We start from the raw sequence: 19,780 nt of genomic DNA, 5'->3' as shown, positions 1-19,780 counted from the left end.
ACAATAATCAAAACAGCATGGTATTGGCAGAAAAACAGACACATAGACCTATGGAATACAATTGAGAACCCAGAAATAAAACCACATAAATATGGACAGATAATTTTTGACAAAGAAGCTAAAAACATACAATGGAGAAAAGACAGCCTCTTCAATAAATGGTGCTGGGGGAATTGGATAGCCACGTGCAAAAGAATAGACTGCTCTCTGTCACCATGTAGCAAAATTAATTCAAAATGGATCAAAGACTTAAGAATAAGACCTGACACAATAAACTGCAAAGAAGAAAACATAGGTACTAAACTTATGGACCTTGGGTTCAAAGAGCATTTTATGAATTTGACTCCAAAGGCAAGGGAAGTAAAAGCTAAAATAAATGAATGGGACTATATGAAACTTAAAAGCTTCTGCACAGCAAAAGAAACCATCGACAAAATAAAGAGGCAACCAACTGAATGCGAGAAGATTTTTGCAAACAGTGTCTCCGATAAGGGGCTAATATCCAAAATATACAAGGAACTCATGCAACTGAACAACAAAAAGCAAACAACCCAATTGAAAAATTGTCAGACGACCTGAAGAGACATTTCTCCAAAGAGGACATACAAATGACAAATAGACATATGAAAAAATGCTCAACATCAGTAATCATCAGAGAAATGCAAATAAAAACCACAATGAGATATCACCTCACCCCAGTCAGAATGGCTTTCATCAACAAGACAAATAGTAACAAGTGTTGGAGTGGCTGTGGAGAAAAAGGAACCCTCATACACTGTTGATGGGAATTCAGACTGGTACAGCCGTTATGGAAGGCAGTGTGGAGGTTCCTCAAAAAATTACGAATAGCTTTTCACGAAGATGGCGCCGAAAGCGAAGAAGGAAGCCCCTGCCTCTCCCAAAGCCGAAGCCAAAGCGAAGGCTTTGAAGGCAAAGAAAGCAGTCCTAAAAGGCGTCCACAGCCACAAAAAAAAGAAGATCCGGATGTCACCCACCTTCCGAAGGCCCAAGACACTGCGGCTCCGAAGGCAGCCTAAATATCCTCGGAAGAGCGCTCCCAGGAGAAACAAGCTTGACCACTATGCTATCATCAAATTCCCCCTAACTACTGAGTCGGCCATGAAGAAGATAGAAGACAACAATACACTTGTGTTCATTGTGGATGTCAAGGCCAACAAGCACCAGATCAAACAGGCTGTGAAGAAGCTCTATGACATTGACGTGGCCAAGGTCAACACCCTGATCAGGCCTGATGGAGAGAAGAAGGCATATGTTCGGCTGGCTCCTGACTACGATGCTTTGGATGTTGCCAACAAAATTGGGATCATCTAAACTGAGTCCAGCTGGCTAATTCTAAATACAAACGTTTTTCACTGTAAAAAAAAAAAAAAATTACGAATAGAATTACCATATGACCCAGCAATCCCTCTCCTCTGTATCTACCCAAAAAATCTGAAAACATTTATACATAAAGACACATTTGTTCCAATGTTCATTGCAGCTTTGTTTACGGTGGCCAAGACATGGAAACAACTAAAATGTCCTTCGATCGATGAATGGATAAAGAAGTTGTGGTATATATACACAATGGAATACTATTCGGTGGTAAGAAAAAATGATATAGGAACATTTGTGACAACATGGGTGTATCTTGAGAGTATGATGCTAAGCGAAATAAGTCAGATAGTAAAAGCAGAGAACCATATGATTTCACTTGTAGTCACACAGCAACCTAGCAGTCTGTCCCCTCCAATCTTTCCTTAGGGAAAGGTGACCCTGCGGGATTGTCCCTCATTGGGGTTGAGTTTATGCTACTCTAAGTCTCCATGTTTGGTCCTTGTAAGCAGGGTCTGCAGTCAAAGACGGGTAAGATTTCTCACGGGAGAAACAACCTAAGCCAGACGGGACCCCCCTAGGACTCCCATGAGCTAATGTAAAGTTAGGAGGTAGCTGTGCCCCTCCTCTTCTGAGAAGCTGCTGACGCATGCCTCAACTATTGTCCTTTACCCTCAGGTGTAATGGACCCGTTAGAACAATAGCATCTCGCCCCTCCTGTTTGGCTCATGGGATAATCTTATCTTGTGAGACTGGTTCCCCCAGGGATTGTATGCACCACACCTTGGTCATTTGGGGGATGGTATGCATGGGTTGCTTTGGGAAGATTATGGGATTTGGAATGAATGATTATTGTATGGTGTAAGAGTTTCGCAGACCCTGCCCCTAATCATGTGATTTCTATTGTAAAAAATCAATAAATACCCATGGTGACACAATTTGAGGCTCCAGTCCCTTAAGGCTGTGAGTCCCTTGGTCCTCTGTGATTTAACTATATTTGAGTCTCTGTCTCTTTATGATAGTTTAACCCTCGCCGCCTCCCTCGCCTTCCCACCGCTTGTGTTGTGCAGGACGCAACATTCACTGATATGTGGTATATAAACCAAAAACAAGAAAACAACAGGACAAACAAAAGAGAAACAAAAACTCATAGACACAGACAATAGTTTAGTGGTTACCAGAGGGTAAGGGTTTGGGGTTGGGAGATCAAATATATGGTGATGGAAGGAGAACTGGCTGTGAGTGGTGAACACACAATGGGATTTATAGATGATGTAATACAGAATTGTACACCTGAAATCTATGTAATTTTACTAACAATTGTCATTTCAATAAAAATAAAATTGTCAAAATAAAAAAGAAGTACAAATTGCCAGTTACAAAAACAGTCACGGGGATGTAAGTACAGCATCGGGAATACAGTCAATATTGTCAATACAATAATACTGTAACAACAATGTATGGTGTCAGATGCATACTAGACATATCGAGGTGATTAACTTTTAATTTATACAAATGTCTAATCATTATGTTGTACACTGAAACTAATATAATATTGTATGTCAACTGTAATTGACAAATAAAAAGAAAATGAAAAGTGTGAAGCCCCCCAAAAAAGAAAGAAATAGTCAAATTTCAAAGGGCTAAAACATTAAGAAAAAATTAAGCAGAAGACAATAGCATTAATAGTAATAGCTAATAATAGAGAACTCAGAAAACAATGGAAAGAACAAGCTTTAGATTCAAATAGACCTGGAATTAAATTTGAGTTCTGTCATTTATAAGTTTCATAATCTTGGGCACACCACTAAATATGTCATTGAGTCTTAGTTTCCAAAAGTATAAAATGGAAATAACAATGTCTGCCTTGCAGGGTGATTGTGAGCATTAAAAGATAGTACATCTGTCTGTGGCACTCACAGTGTCTGGCAGCCAGCATCCTATAAATGACATTGGCTGCTAGGAGACCATGTGAACTATAAGCCATTGCATCTGCAAGTACAGCCATGAATATAGGGAGTCAAAACTGCCCACCTTGAATGGCCTGACTACGTGTTCATTCTAAATCTCAGTAAATAAGCCAATTAAAAATAAGACTGATAAGTCTGCATAGAAATGGGTCATTTTGCATAAAAACCACCCATTGCACAGGGATGTTTTGGGACAAAATGTGGAAATGTATATGTGGGAAGTATTTTGTAAATTATGAAATGCTAAATGAGTATCAGGCATTACTAGTCTTTCTCTCCATTAGTCTTTAGACCAGTATTCACACAGCCTATTACTTTTTACATTTTTTGATTTTTTTTTTTCTAACAGAGAGTTCTCACACAGAAAGAAAATAATTTAGTGAGACAAAAAGCATGAGGATGGAGGCTTGTACATTCTCCAGTAAATGTAATTTATTTAAACAACTAGCACTTTTAGCATATTTCCTCTGGTGATGTCAATGATAAGTGATAATATTTTTACAATGTTTTACTTCACTGGAGCTTGAAGCATTTTATCTGCACCTTCAACAAAGTAACATTTTTATCAGATTGTTTGTTATTAATAAAATATTGTACTTGATTTCCCTTTAGTTCAATTTATAGTTGAATCTCACATTGGAGTAATAGCTACCAAAGAAAGACATTGTGCATAATTTTTCGAAACCTGTCAATTATACTAAGAAAATGAATCTCCAAAGCTCAGGGAAGCTATCAGGATTGATGATACTTCTTCCAGCAAAATCCTAGTATTCCATCTTTGAGTAATATACAAAGAACTGAAGAAAAATTTTACATTAATTGTTTCTCCTTTGAACCTCTCAAAACAATCCTCACAGGAAAAAAAGTCTGTAGCATATGAATAGTTGACAATTCCCTCCTTGAAATATACTTTATTCTTAAATGTCGTGACACCACCCATTCCTGTATAAGGTTACTCTTTAATCTCTTTTACTGGCTCAGCATATTGTTATAAATTTGTTTTAGGTATACAAAGAATGAAAATAGATAATTCTTCATCTGTATTATGAACACAATGTGTTCTTTTCACACAATCTGTCCTTTGCTCTATATAATAAAAACATTAGAAAAAAATGCTGTCTAGACACCAAAACTAGAAAACATATTTCAAATGAAAATATTGTTCCAAACAGTTCTTCTTAAGTAAAAATGATAGAGGTTCAAAATACATGATGCAAATCTGATAGAACTGCAGGGATAAATAGATCCACAAGCATAGCAAGAGATTTCAATACCCCTTTCTCAATAGTTGGTAGAACAAGTAGACAGAAAATCAGTGAGGGTATAGAAGACCTGAACAACATCTTAACCTGATCAACATTATAGAATAGTCTACCCAACAACCAATGCACATTCCGTTCAACTACACACAGAATATTTACCAATAGAAATCATCTCTTGAGCTATAAAAAAGAGTCAACAAATTTAAAAGAATTCAAATCATACAAAGTATTTTCCAGGAACCAAATAGAATTAAATTAGAAATCAATAACAAAAAGGTCTCTAGAAAACCCTCAAGTATTTGGAAGTTAAACATCATACTTCTAAATAATACATGGGTTATTCATTTTGAAGAAATAAAAATGGGCACTAAAAAGTATATTCTGAGCTACAAGAAAATGAAAGTACAAAACATTAATATTTGTGGGATGCCACTAAAGAAGTACATAGACGGTAAAGTTAGCATTAAATGCTTAAGAAAAGAAGAAAGTTCTCAAATCAATGACCCAAACATCCAAGAGCAAAGTAAAAGCTCACTTACTCAAAATAAGCAAAGGAAGGAAACAATAAATATCAGAGGAAAAGTGAGAGAAATGTGAAACAGAAAAGAAGTAAAACAAAGGAGAAAATTAATGAAAACAAAATTTGGTTACGGTAGGGAGAATCCTAAGATGGCCCACCAAGATTCAGTCCCTTCGTCTATATTGTCTACATAATCCCCTCATTGAGTGTGGGCAAGACATGTGAGTATGACAGAATGTCTCTCCTGTGATTATGTTATATTATGTAGTAAAAGAGATTTTTGCAGGTGTAATTAAGGTCCCTAATCAGTTGACTTTGAGTTAATCAAAGAGATGAAAATCAGATGATCCCTTGAAAGGGATAAGCGGCAGCAGCAGCAGCAGCCACTCCTATGCTAGTTGAAGAAGGAAAATACCATGTTGGGAGAGGAAGAAGACACATGGCAAGTTTCTGAGGAAGGCTTCTAGAAACTGACAGCAGCACCTGCTAACAAGAAAATGGGGATCTCAGCCATACGGCCACAAAGAAATGAATTCTGCCAACAACTAGAGAGCTTGGAAGAGGATTCCCACGCCTCAGAAGAAATCGGAGTCCTTGCCAACACTTTGATGTCAGCTCGGTGAGACCTTGAGCTGATGACCTAGGTGTACCATGCCCAGACTCCTGACCCAAAGAAACTACAAGATACTAAATTTCTACTGCTTTTAGACCACTAAGTTTGTGGTTTTTGCAATGCATCAACTAATACAATGGTTCTTTGAGACGATAAATAAGAATTGATAAACCTCTAGCCAGAGTGATCAAGAAAAAAGAAAATGCAAATTAAAAATATCAGCAATAAAAGAGAGGTGTAATCACTAAAAGTCTAGATATTAAAAAGGACAGTAAGGGAATAATATGAACAACTTTATGCAAGTAAACTCAACAACTTAGACAAGATGGACAAATTTCTTTAAACACAAACTATCAAAGCTCACTCAAGAAATAGGTAACAATCAACCATCTTAACCTGATCAACACACATACATACACACACACTGTATACATATTATACGGTACATAAATATATTTATATTATATATAAAATAACATAAAATATTATATATGAATATAATATTATATATAAATCCATTATATTATATATAAATTTAAAAATATATTAAATGTATATATAGCTAAGAAATACATATATACAACGTTTATAGCAAAAGAAATATTCAGAGGATAACTTGTAGGATTAAATATTTATTTTAATATTAAATATGTATATATACATATGAATATCTTGGAAATAGCACCTGTGTTGTATAATAATTATAGTATTTCCTAGATATTCTGTAATTTGATTTGGATTTCCTTTGATCCAAGAGTTTATTAAGAAGGAATTTTTTACCATGTTTCCCTGAAAATAAGATCTAACTGGACAATCAGCTCTAATGCATCTTTTGGAGCAAAAATTAATATAAGACCCGGTCTTATTTTACTTATAATTAATATAAGACCCGGGTAATATAATATAACATAATAAATATAATATAGTACTGGGCTTTATATTAATTTTTGCTCCAAAAGACGCATTAGAACTAATTGTCCGGCTAGATCTTATTTTCAGGGAAACACGGTATTTGTTTAGTTTTATTTTGTAGAAATCTAATTGGTTAGGTTGCTTGGCTTTTGTTCTGTTATTAATTTCTGTTTTAAATTGATAATAATCAGAGAATATTGTAGGTACCCTTTTTATTATTATTACATGAGCATATGAAAAAAGGATGTATCTTCTCTTGTTAAAATATAGGTTTGATATACACTATATATCAATTAGATATAACTGTTAAACTGGTTAGTCTTTTATGTTTATTTAATTTTTATCTACTTAATTTGTCACAGGCTAAGAGAGTTTACTTAAATTCTACTACTATTGTATTTCTATTTCTATTTATTTTTACATCTATGCATATATCCCAAATTACTTTATGAAGTTTTCCTCCTTCCCAGACTTTTGTTGTAGATAACGTTCACTACATTCCATATTTATCTTCAGCTAATTTGGAAGTTATTGATTTGTCTTTTTATTGATTTACTTAATTTTTAACAAGCCTACTTAATTATGAAAGTCTCTAACAATGCATTATTTTCTATTACTGAATAAAAAATTACAACAAAGTTAATGACTTAATGCAACATAGTAGCTCTCAGTTCTATAGGGCAGACATCTGGCATGGTTTTCACTTAGGGTCTCATCGGCCAAAACCAAGATATGGACCAGGCTGAGCTCATGTTTGGAGATCCTAGCGAAGAATCTGCTTCCCAGCTCATTCAGGTTGTTGACCAATGTCAGTTCCTTGGGGTTGTGGAATTGAGGTCCCCATTTCCTTGCTGGCTGTCAGTGAGGGCTTCTCACTGTTCATAGAAGCTGCCTGCATTCCTACTCATGTGGCCACCTCCTTCTTTTAGCCAGCAACAGCATCTTGAGTCTCCCATGTGCTTATAACCTCTGTGATTTCTACTGCCAACCAGAAAAATTTTCTGAATTTAAGGGCCCATGTGCATACAGCTTTTTTTCCTTCTTCTTCATTTTATTCATAACCATAGTAAAAGTAATGTTAAAAATGTGTATCAGATTTTTTTTTCTTCTCAGGTCTTCTCTGGCTGAGTACACCAAGTTATCATTCTGTTATAATGAAATAAATTCATACAGAATTTAGTTGTGTAAAGCAGCTTTCTAAAATGCTGCATGGCAGTGAGAGATCCTTATTGAAAAAAATAGCAAAATTCTTGACAAGATGGACTGGCTATTCAAATACAAATTATGACAGACACATTTTTGAAACTATGTGGGTGAAAAGAAGGAGTGGGTTCCAGAATCTGCATTGAACATTTTTTTCCTGCTGAGATATAAAAATCATATCATATCATATCATATCATATATATTTTTATGTCATATATATTCAGTATATATGGGTAATTAGTACTATTATTCACTGAATAAGAATATCTTCCAACTGTACCCACCTATGTAACCTAACAAGTTATTTTTATAAATAGGATATAGTTTATTATTGGATCAGAGGGTCTGACACAGATCAATGATTTCCTGAGAGGCCACCACCATCTTTCTGGAATAAGAATACCCAAAGGGACTTTGGTGACACTGTATTACAGATTCCCTCCCCTTAGGAAGTCTAAACACTGAAAGGCACAGGGCCAAGGGCAATGCAATTGTTGGTTTCTGGCCAATGGACCACTTTTGCAATGCCCAGGGATACTAGAGTCAGACAACCGAGTTTCTCATAAGGAGCGCTAATGTCCTTTGCGACATACGAGTAAAAGAAGTCCACCTTTCCAAGTCAGTGACTACTGCCTAATTGCTTAAAGCATTTTTCCAGACAAGTGGTCTGGAAACCTCTTACTTACTGCCATTTCTGAACTTTTAAAATCTTTTTTTTCTCTTAAATATCTTGGAGAATATGAGACAAAGCAACACAGCTTGTAGTTTTGAGAGCATTTCCGCATGCAGAACATTGTCTTACTTGATCCTCACAATAACCTTATAAGTAAGGTGGGTACTTTAATTCCCGTTTTAAAAAATGTGCCAAGGAGTGCTCCTACAGCCACATGAAGCAGGACTCCAAAGGTCAAGTGCAGTGCCTTAATGTCACAACACCGGGACTCCACGTGAACAAACTGGGAAGCAAAGCGGAACTACCACTGAGAACTGCACCTCAGAAAATCTTTTGGTTCCTTTTCCTACATTTCACAGATATTTATCTGAGTCAATTAAGTTTATACCACGGCCACCATACACAAACGTTCTGATCAAAAACTCATGTTCGTGTATCTACAGAGTAGATAACCATATAAAGCGTTTCCTTTATTTTCTTTTGTGAAATAGCCTGAAAACAGCTCCCCCTTGCTGTCCTTCGAAGCACATCTTCATCAAAGTTAAAACGCAGAGCTCACGCACAGTGTGAGTATTCCTGCGTAGCTCGGGCCCCGCTGCCCAGAGTCACTAATACATGCGTAATGTCTCTCTTTCTTCAGCCTCTTTCTTGCGGTGAGATCGCCTCTCTCTCACCCCCCCAACGCAGGAGCCCAGCGGTTTTTCGCTCCCGTGCCATGGACAGCGCTGCCTGGGTGGCCCATCTCCGGCAGCTGCTTCCTGTCCACTCCAAGAGATGTCCCCACGATTCAGCAGTAAGCAGACGAAGTCCCCACGGACTGCTGTGGCCCAATTTCCGTCCATCCCCCCGTGGGAATCAAGCTTTTCCCGGAGGAAACACCAGGAATCCAGTTTAGAGAAAATTCTCTAAGTCTCCCTGGAATCCCCACCCCCGACCCCGGGGGAAACTGGAAAACCGGGAGACGTCCCTTTTCCCGGCTGTAGATACACGCACAGAGGCCACGAGGGCTGCAGCGGGACCAGTGGGTGCGTCCTTCCGGTCAGCCAACGTAAGCAGGGTAACACAGAGCAAGTATCAAAGAAGTCACTGGGGAGAGAGATGCAATCCCTGTAGCCAAGTAGCCCTGGGAATAAAATTCGCCAGACTGGCTGTCCCGGGACAGGCAGGCACGCTGAGGACGGAGACACCCCAGCTGCAGGAGATGGGGGCGCGCGCCAATTTCAGGTGCGAGAGCGCTCCGCGGGGCGGTGGACTCGGGACTTTTAGGGACCGCGCTGACCGTGTCTGTTAAAGCCAAATGCGGGGCGAAGGTGGTTATTGAGGGAAGTTTGAGCAAATGGTGGTCAGGCCAGAAAAGGCGTGACGCGTCCAGGTCTCCAAGTTTTTTGGCAGAAGGGCGGGAAAGCGCCACGATTCCGCCTATTATGCGGAGAAATCGGCGAGTCTCCCAGCTCCACCCCTGCAGCAGTGAGGCGAAGAGGACAAATCCCAGACGGAAGGCGGGGAAAACAAACACCCTTCGGGGGAGGGGGTAAGGAGATCTGGAGAGCAGGCAGCGAGCAGTTTCCAACCACTGGGGCGAGCAGGAGCGCCTTCTGGGGAAACACACCCCGCCTAAACCGTGGAGTTCCGAGCGCAATGCTTTCGGAGGAGCGGAGCGCACCTCCCCAGCTTCGCCGGAGTTGAGGAAGGGGAGGCGAGGCAAAGGGGACGACGACGGCACCGAGAGCGGCTCGGCTGGCGGGTGGGACGCGGTGCCTGCGACTCCCGCAGGAGGGGGAGTGGACCCCCGCGAGCAGCGGGTGCGGGAAAGAGAGAAAGCATCGGGTACGGAGCTCAAGCCGGCGGCGGCGGAGGACGCGCTGCACGGACAGCATGCGTTTCGCCCGAGGCCGCGATGCGGGGTCCGCAGGCAACTCCAGCCGGTGGTGGCCGCTGGCCACCGGCGGGGCCAATGCGAGCCGGGAAACGGAGGCGCTCGGGGAAGCTGGAGATGCGCAAAGGGACGTGCGCAACGAGGAGCTGGCCAAACTGGAGATAGCCGTGCTGGCCGTGACTTTCGTGGTGGCCGTGCTGGGTAACAGCAGTGTCTTGCTGGCGCTGCACCGCACGCCGCGCAAGACGTCCCGTATGCACCTGTTCATCCGTCACCTCAGCCTGGCCGACCTGGCCGTCGCGTTCTTCCAGGTGCTGCCGCAGCTGTGCTGGGACATCACCTACCGTTTCCGAGGCCCCGACGGGCTGTGCCGCGTGGTGAAGCACCTGCAGATCTTCGCCATGTTTGTGTCGGCTTACATGCTGGTGGTCATGACGGCCGACCGCTACATCGCCGTGTGCCACCCGCTGAAGACGCTGCAGCAGCCGGCGCGCCGCTCGCGCCTCATGATCGCGGCCGCCTGGGTGCTGAGCTTTGTGCTGAGCACCCCGCAGTATTTCGTCTTCTCCATGGTCGAGGTGAACAACGTCACCAAGGCCTACGACTGCTGGGCCACCTTCATCCAGCCCTGGGGTTCCCGCGCCTACGTAACCTGGATGACCGGCAGCATCTTCGTGGCGCCCGTGGTCATCCTGGGCACCTGCTACGGCTTCATCTGCTACCACATCTGGCGCAACGTCCGCGGAAAAACGACGTCACGCCAGGGCCAGGGCGCCGGGGGCGCGGGGGGCGCTTTCCACCACGGGCTTCTGCTCGAGCCCTGTGTCAGCAGCGTGAAGACCATTTCCCGCGCCAAGATCCGCACGGTGAAGATGACTTTCGTGATCGTGACGGCTTACATCGTTTGCTGGGCGCCCTTCTTCATCATCCAGATGTGGTCTGTCTGGGATGAGAAATTCGCCTGGGTCGGTAGGTGTCGGGGCAATGGAGGAAGGTGTAGGGATTGGGCCTTGGTGGTGGTGGTGGTGGTGGTGGGGTGTCTTTTCATAATATCCTCTAGGGCTGTAGGTCTTAAACTTCTGTGCATAAGAATCACACCTTGGGTGAAATTATCAAAAAGGTAAATTCCTGGGGTCCCCACCGCCAGATATTTTGATTCAGTTGCTCTGGAATAGGGTCCAGGAATCGCCACATGTAGTGTGCAGTGATCCTAAGACCACAAATCCAGAAACTGTGCCCTAGACTCAGCCTCACAACTACAAAACAGAATGACTTTTTGCCAATCATTAACGGCTGTGTTAATACCCTGCTTTCAAGTCTATTGGGTTCAGGAAAATATTTTTACTATCGTGACCACTTTTTGCTAGTTTGTGAAAAGTATCACAATTAATGTAAGATTTTTATAGAAATGCCCCGAGGGCAAGGGTTAACCGGATGTATTTTCCTGAAGATTCATAAGTCAATTCCAATTTGGCATTTAGCTAGTGTTCTACTACTTATCATCATCTTTTAATTCTTTTCTAACAATACTTTAACACTCCCCCCTCGTATTTCAAAGTAGCATTATTGATAAACTAAATTTGTTAGACTAGTTAATCAGTCTTTCAGCAATTACTTGACTACCCAGCTATACACCTCCTCATGCAACCCTTGTAGTAGTTTACCGAGAATGTACACCTACTAGCTTGTTTGATTTTAATTCCTTCACAAACTAGAAAAACTAACTTCACAAGAATTTATCCCCCAAAAGAATGATTTAATATTGTATCTTGAAAAAAATATTTCCTTTTGGTACGAAAAAAAACTTTTCAAATCAAATATATTACAGAAATATTACCAACAACAACCTTAGTTAGGAAATAGGTATCTGTGAAGAACTGTTTTCTTTTGTTATTTGAGATCGGGGTAGGGTGTATATGTGATATGCTTTGGGAGTTATATGTGCAAATAAAACACTTGAGAGTGAATTTAATTCAAACAAATGAAAATTCTTGCATGACTATAATATTACCAATGAAAAATACAAAAGAAGTGCTATATTTTTAGTTTACCTACCATTTCCTATCTTGCTTGATCTTAGCAGCCGCTTAGTTATTGCCAATCAAATAAAAAATTCAGTCTAATTATTACTTTATCAGGATTTACACATGATTACTAAAAACTTCTTCACTCATGTGTAGGTATGTTGATGATTTCCATTCCTTTTGAATACAGTCTTAGCCATGGGTCATGACCACCTTTAATAGTATAGCATCTTAGCACAAAATATGTTTAAATAAATACCCTGTCATTTATTTTGGCATAACAAGAGTGAGAAGGCCCAGGCTTATATTTAATAATCAAGGGAATGTCAGTGCTTGCTGATTATTCTCAACTTCAGAAAAGGTATACTGTCAGTGCAATAGTTCTATTGTGAAGGCTTATAATACGTATGTAGTTTACCAGTGCAAGTTAACACAAAATATTTCAAAAGCCTTTTGGAATTTCCTAATTCAGCTGTTCTTAATAATAACATAATTTAATTGTTCAAGCCACAAAGATGGTTTTCTTACAAAAATCAAAAGAATTTTCTAATTAACCAAAGAAAAACAACTAAATATTGCATCCTTCAGGCATCTATTTTAACTATTCCCTTCAGTATAGCTTTCTGAATTACAAGAATATGTTTAATATTTAAAAATTTAAAACACTAAACATGGTCCATAATGTCATACTTTTGCCTGAGTTATTGGGATGAATAAAATGTGATGTATGTGTTTATAGACTCTTGAAGTGTCATTGAAATTGCAGCTGTTCTGCAAGTGGTGTCTATTAGCACATACTAGTGTGAGTATAAAGGACACAAAATTAAAAAATAATAACATTCTTCACCTCTTGAAAGTCCCACTTATTCTACTTAAATATTTCAATAGTCTTTTAAAAATTTTAAATTAATTTCAAGACTCCTTGCTTACCAAAATATTTTATAACCAAGCAATTTCCATATACCACCTAGCTCCCTGAATGATAAACAAAAGACTTCGTTTTCTATATTAACCCATAACTTTTTCCCTCCTTTCATTAGTCAATAGAAAAATGAGTTTATCCAGTGCTTAGTTATTTGCAGTTGACTATGTGAATAATCTCCCCTTATGTGTTTCATACAGAATCGGAAAATCCAGCCATCACCATCACTGCATTACTGGCTTCCTTGAATAGTTGCTGCAACCCCTGGATATACATGTTTTTTAGTGGCCATCTCCTGCAAGACTGTATCCAAAGCTTCCCATGCTGCCACAACATGAAGCAAACATTCAACAAAGAAGATTCTGACAGCGTGAGCAGACGACAGACCTCTTACACTAACAACCGAAGCCCGACAGACAGTATGGGCACTTGGAAGGACTCACCTAAATCTTCCAAATCCATCAAATTTATTCCTGTTGCAACCTGAACCCCTCAGTCATGCAGCCTGACCCTTGGAACAGACTTTCAGGACCTGGCTGAATCCAGCTTGAAATCATGAGAACAAATGAACTATATATATGACATAAGCATAAATCAATTCATTGGGTAAAAGACTGTATTTCTAGTTGCATTTTCACATTGCTGTGACCAAAAGCTATGAATTGTTTTATACGGAATGTTAAATAAAAACATACTACACTAAAATTCTCAGGCTGAATTCCCAGAAATATATTTCTAAAAGAAAAATCATAACTATCCTGGCTTTATATTTTATGCCTTTCTTTCTTTCTTTCTTCTTTCTTTCTTTCTTTCTTTCTTTCTTTCTTTCTTTCTTTCTTTCTTTCTTTCTTTCTTTCTTTCTTTCTTTCTTTCCTTCCTTCCTTCCTTCCTTCCTTCCTTCCTTCCTTCCTTCCTTCCTTCCTTCCTTCCTTCCTTCCTTCCTTCCTTCCTTCTTTCTTTTCTTTTCTTTTCTTTTTTTATTTCTGACATAACTAAGGCTTGATTGGTTTAGAAGTCATATAATGTAGGGGCCTTATTTCTGAATGAAGTGAGCTCATCTACAGCCTTAGTGTTTGAAAGGAATTAGAAGAGACTTCAGAGAAATTGTTTCTATCCAATAAAACCAATGTATGCATCAGAAAATGCAGACTCAAACAGTGGCCTGGAGATGGGAGGTGCCTTGGGAGGCATGAGTGCTTGAGGCATATTGAGAGGGGGGTACCCTGTTCAGAGGGGAAAGAGGAATGCTCCATTAGAAACTATAAATAACCTAAATTTCAAAACAGTAACTTTAGAACTGGTAATTCCCTTCGTTAGGTTCCTCATATCCTATTTGTTGTGAAAAGCCAATGATGATGTACTGAAATGCTGAAGATTAGAAAAAAATGTGTCAATTCCCCGATAATATCTTTTTTCCACCATTGCAAGGTCTTTTTAAAGTCAGATTTGTATCAATTTTATTAGAAGAATAGAAGTGGTTTGCCCAATGTACAATGTAGACTTTCTCTAGAATGTTGTCAACATGTTTTGACCAGTGTTAAAAGGTTTCCTGTGCTATGCTAGATATTTACACGATCCTTGCTTTGTGTTTATGGAATCTAGATTCATAGAAAAGACGGTCTGCAAAAGAGTGACTCAAGATATAGAATGTCCCCTCATGTTCAATTAAAAATAACTTGGTCTTTCCTTCTGATCTCCCACCCCTCTAACAGTTTCACAGTAGAGAAGAGGTAGAGTTTTGGGCAGGATGGTATGGGAGATAGAAAAAAAACAACTGCTCTGCCCCTTGTCTGGTTGCCTTCATTATTAAATGCGTGACTTTAGGTAAATTAGTTAAAAACACATAAAGCTCCATTTCCTTGGCTGAATAATGCAGTTGATAACTCTTACCTCACAGGATTGCTATGAGGACTAAATGAAATCAAGTGAGTGAAAAGACCTTCATAAACGGTCAAGTGTTATATGAATGCTAGCAGTTGCTTTTATTATATAGTCTCGGGGCCTTGAGAATTGCACAGCTTTTTTCTGTTTACTTTTCATTAACCAGAATTTGTTGGTCTCATGTCTGGAATATAAAATCCTAACGTTTAAATATAGCTTTCCTGATTCGTTGGAAAGCATTGCCAGCGGCCACTTACGCCTGACTTCTGCCTAACTAAAGTTTTCCAATTTAAAGATAGAACTTTCTTTCCTTTGAATGCAGGTAAATGAAAGCCAGCCTAGAGCATCAATTTCTTTCATTTCTAAACAGAGAAAAATTGCAACACCACTTGGCTGTTGTTACTGCATTTTTTGTTACTGGAACTCAGGGGTTCTTTTTCTAGCTATTTTATCTGGCTGGTTTTCCTTCTTAGAGACCATGCAATGAGTTGAGGAGAAATCAGAAATATTTTGCATCTCTTAAAGGAAGTAATAGTTATTTTAATAGTATTACTTTTTTTTTTAACTGTAGATAAGAAATTGAGGACTGGATGGCACTGTGAGAACCTGGAACCATCAACTTCACTCCTCTTCATTCTCTTGCCTTTCCAAATTCTCAGTCCTTTCACTCCCCGGATTGATATGCCTAAAAAATGTTTGCTAATGTTTTATAAAGATTAAGCCCTAAAGTCTTGGAATTCTGCATTTCAATAATAACAAATATGTTTCCTAAAGGGTACTGTCCAATATGAGCCATCAATTAAATTAATCAATTCTTCATTGTTAAGGCATAGCGGCATCTCAGTAACCCTGCCCTCTGTAACTTTGTCAGCCCTTTTGACAACTTCTCTTTGACAGTTCAAACACTAAAGCCTTTTGGGTTGAAACAAAGATGAGCCCCCCTTTTTTTTCTAAATTCAGTTCCAAAACAATAACCTCATGTATAGATTGTTTTAAAATATTGATGTGTACCCCCAGGTAAAACAATTCAGTTTGAATCTTATTTCTAGGAACATCTCTCAAATAAGGCAGAGCTGTGTTTTCTTTTAAATGCATCAGAAGGCAAGCTATAGAAAAAGGGCTGAGGAGACACCAGAAAATATAGTGCTAGTTCTGCGCTAGGCAACTATATGGTCTTATTCTCTATGGTTTAGGCTGAAAAGCTTAACTTTTATAGTTGCTAAATTTTCTTAATGCTATGTACCCAGAAATGACACTCTTATGTCCCAAAACAATATTCCAAATTAGAAGAGTTCTGCCTATCTGTTTCAGAAGAAAGAAAGCTGTAGGTGGTAAGGAAAAAGAGTGTGTTGGGAAGAGAAGACTTCCGTTTCTTGACCAAAGACAAGATCTGAGATATTATGCCAAACGAAGTCTTGCAGTTAAGAATAAATGTGTTATGTCACCTTGTTTTACTTTGCAGTTATCTATGGGAAGCCCATGCAAATGCACAATATAAATGTATCTATGTGGGTTTAGGAATGTGATTGATAGATAATCCACTGCTAGGGAGAAACTGGTAGTATTGTCTTTTGGGCATTTGATAAATATTAATCAATGATAAAAAAGAAACATATTAAGTATATTTTAAAGTACATGAAGTGCTTAACAGGTTAATTTTTGGACATGTATTTTTAAGGTATAAAACTACTCAGCTTTTATATTGAAATTTTATTTGTAACTTGTAACTGAAGAAAATTAATGAAATTCTTTGGTTAATTATATACTTGTTCTACATACAGAATTTCTATCATCATCAAAGTAGGCTTCAACCATGATTGATAGAGTGTGATTTTTAAAGAGGAAAAAAAAAGCCAAACAAGCAGCTCTAATAACATTTAGTACCCTATGAAACTTACAGTTCCTAAAACAGACCACTGATGATTAAGTTATTACACAAGTAAAGTAATCCAATTATATTAAACTTTTATGTTTTTCAGATTCTAAAATTTACAATTTTTGTAATGTAATTGGACACCTGGAGCTTTAAGTTATAGTTTCAGAGTTTTCTCTACCACTAAAACATAATTAGGAATTAGGGAGACATTGAGCCTAGCCCTTCACCCCATGTAAACTGGGCCCTTGATTTTCATCCTGGAGGCAACAGCGCTATTCAGAGTAAGTCCAGGGCTGGGTCAACTGGGATACTAGTCTGGGAGGTACAGAAGCAGCCACTCACCCTCTCCCTCCTTGCGTCCCTTTTAGTACACTCAGTGTCACTGGCAATGCTTGGAATCACGAGAAACACAAAACCATGAATACTAGAGAATGTATTTACAATTTGACCTCAGCCAATTTGGTTACAATTTGACCTCAGCCAATTTAAGCAATAATTTAAGGACTATTCATAAGAAGAGTTATGCCCCCAAAGCAACCTAAATGGATTAAGTCACCCAGATTGTGTGATTCCATTGCATACACAGGCATTTAAAAAATATTGTTCTAACTCAGTTTTGTTGTACACTAAATTATCATGAGTGAAAAAATATATGTGACCTATATAGTATGTCAGCATCAAAATATATACTCGCATTATGGCTAAAAGTTAAATGTCACTCTTTTATCTTTTTTTATTTTATATAATATAAAATCACATCACGTCTTTTAACATGGATTTAAAGTCTAATAAAAATGAAGTGTTATAGAGTGAACTAAATATTTTTGTGTTCCAGGGTCAAATTAGCAAATACAGAAAAGAAAATCTGAGAATGAATCTGACAGTCATATCAGCATAATAATAATTATTATTAATATAAAATAATTAGCATTTCCACACATGAAGATAGTTGTCTTTATATCACAGGATTTCTGATTTATATTCTATGATGTTTTAGCTCATTACTGCAACAAATTTGTTAAGAATGTTGTGTATTTACTATTCCATTTTTGGAACTGTTTTTCAAATGTTCTATATCCCCTAGTTTTATGCTATATAGAAGAATTTCAATGTGTTTCCTTGGGAGCATTTGTATGATTCTGGTGTTGATGGATGTTGAAATGTTTTGTAATTGTACCTAATATTTGGTCCTTTACAGAAAAAATGGCTTGTGGTATTATATTGACATAACTGGTGAATTAATTCTTTAGTTAATGTGTATTGGCTTGATTCTATAAATAAAAATAAATCTCAAATTTGTTTGAAATAATTCTTTTGCAATCTAGTTTACTGATGAAATATATTTCAAATTAATTATGCTGATTTTGGAAAAAGAAACATTTTACAGCTGGTGGCTACTGATAGCTTTATATTTGAGCACAAATATGTTCGTGGTTACACTCTTTGACTATCATAAGAACAGATAAAACTTCATAACTGCCTTTTCAATAAATTACAATCATGAAAGCAAATTAATTTTGTTAGTCTGTATTAACACAAGCAAAATAATTGGTTAGCTGAGGTCATGTGTGTCATCCTAGCCTATAAATGTCGTCTATTTGCTTCTAGAAGTTAGTAAGACTGAATTCTAGGCCCACAAATGAAGACTTTTCCCATTTCAGAGTCTTTAAAATTGGAATTCTTTACCCTGTGGGCTAATAAATTGAAATCATATTAACTTTCAATTTATTTGTTTTCTTTTACAAGTTAAACCCTAGTAACATGGACCAAAAGGCTTATTTTAGGTTTGGCTTAAACTCTAGAAGCAGTGAATGCCCAGAATGGAAGAAAGGGAATTTGAAGTCTCTATTTTAAAATACTGTTATTTTAAAAATCACCGTTATTTTAAAAGACTTATAAATGCTTAAGAATAAACAGGATTTCTACCAAAACAAATTTTTACAAGGTCCTATTAACTAGGTAAAATTGAAATAATAGTTCCATCGTATACCCAGAGAACTCATAGAAAGAAATATGCTAGGGGCCGGCCCAGTGGCTCAGGCATTTGGAGTTCCGTGCTCCTAACGCCGAAGGCTGCCAGTTCGATTCCCACATGGGCCAGTGCCAGATGGCTCAGTTGGTTGGAGCGCGGGCTCTCAACCACTGGTTCAACTCCTAGACTCTCGCAAGGGATGGTGGGCTGCGCCCCCTGCAACTAGCAATGGCAACTGGACCTAGAGCTGAACTGCACCCTCCACAACTAAGATTGAAAGGACAACAACTTAATTTGGAAAAACTCCTGGAAGTACACACGGCTCCCAAACAAAGTCCTGTTCCCCTTCCCCAATTAAAAAAATAATAATCTTGGGCCGGACCGGTGGCTCAGCTGGTTGGAGCTCCATGCTCCTAACTCCAAAGGCTGCCGGTTCGATTCCCACATGGGCCAGTGGGCTCTCAACCACAAGGTTGCTGGTTCAATTCCTCGACTCCCGCAAGGGATGGTGGGCAGTGCCCCCTGCAACTAAGATTGAACACGGCACCTTGAGCTGAGCTGCCACTGCGCTCCTGGATGGCTCAGTTGGTTGGAGCGTCCTCTCAACCACAAGGTTGCCAGTTAGACTCCCGCAAGGGATGGTGGGCCCCCTGCAACTAGCAACGGCAACTGGACCTGGAGCTGAGCTGTTCCCTCCACAACTAAGATTGAAAGGGCAACAACTTGAAGCTGAATAGCAC

At 38.9% G+C, this 19,780-nt stretch overlaps 2 protein-coding genes across 2 annotated transcripts; both read left to right on the top strand.

The window, feature by feature from the left end:
* Positions 1–855: 855 nt before the first annotated feature.
* On the top strand, positions 856–1,378 carry LOC308501571 (large ribosomal subunit protein uL23-like). Its single transcript, XM_081058091.1, has one exon. It carries the CDS (start codon positions 862–864, stop codon positions 1,330–1,332), a length of 471 nt encoding a protein of 156 aa, XP_080914217.1. The 5' UTR covers positions 856–861; the 3' UTR covers positions 1,333–1,378.
* Positions 1,379–9,534: 8,156 nt separating this feature from the next.
* Positions 9,535–18,365, top strand: AVPR1A (arginine vasopressin receptor 1A). The gene is made up of 2 exons (XM_081058206.1): positions 9,535–11,334; positions 13,512–18,365. The coding sequence occupies exons 1-2, from the start codon at positions 10,365–10,367 to the stop codon at positions 13,796–13,798; spliced, it is 1,257 nt and encodes a 418-aa protein (XP_080914332.1). The 5' UTR covers positions 9,535–10,364; the 3' UTR covers positions 13,799–18,365.
* Positions 18,366–19,780: the final 1,415 nt, after the last annotated feature.

The sequence above is a fragment of the Rhinolophus hipposideros genome (assembly GCF_964194185.1).
Source record: "Rhinolophus hipposideros genome assembly, chromosome: 9".
Classification (NCBI taxonomy): domain Eukaryota; kingdom Metazoa; phylum Chordata; class Mammalia; order Chiroptera; family Rhinolophidae; genus Rhinolophus; species Rhinolophus hipposideros.
Note: the sequence above shows the minus strand (reverse complement) of the source record. Positions and strands in the feature narration are given on the sequence as shown.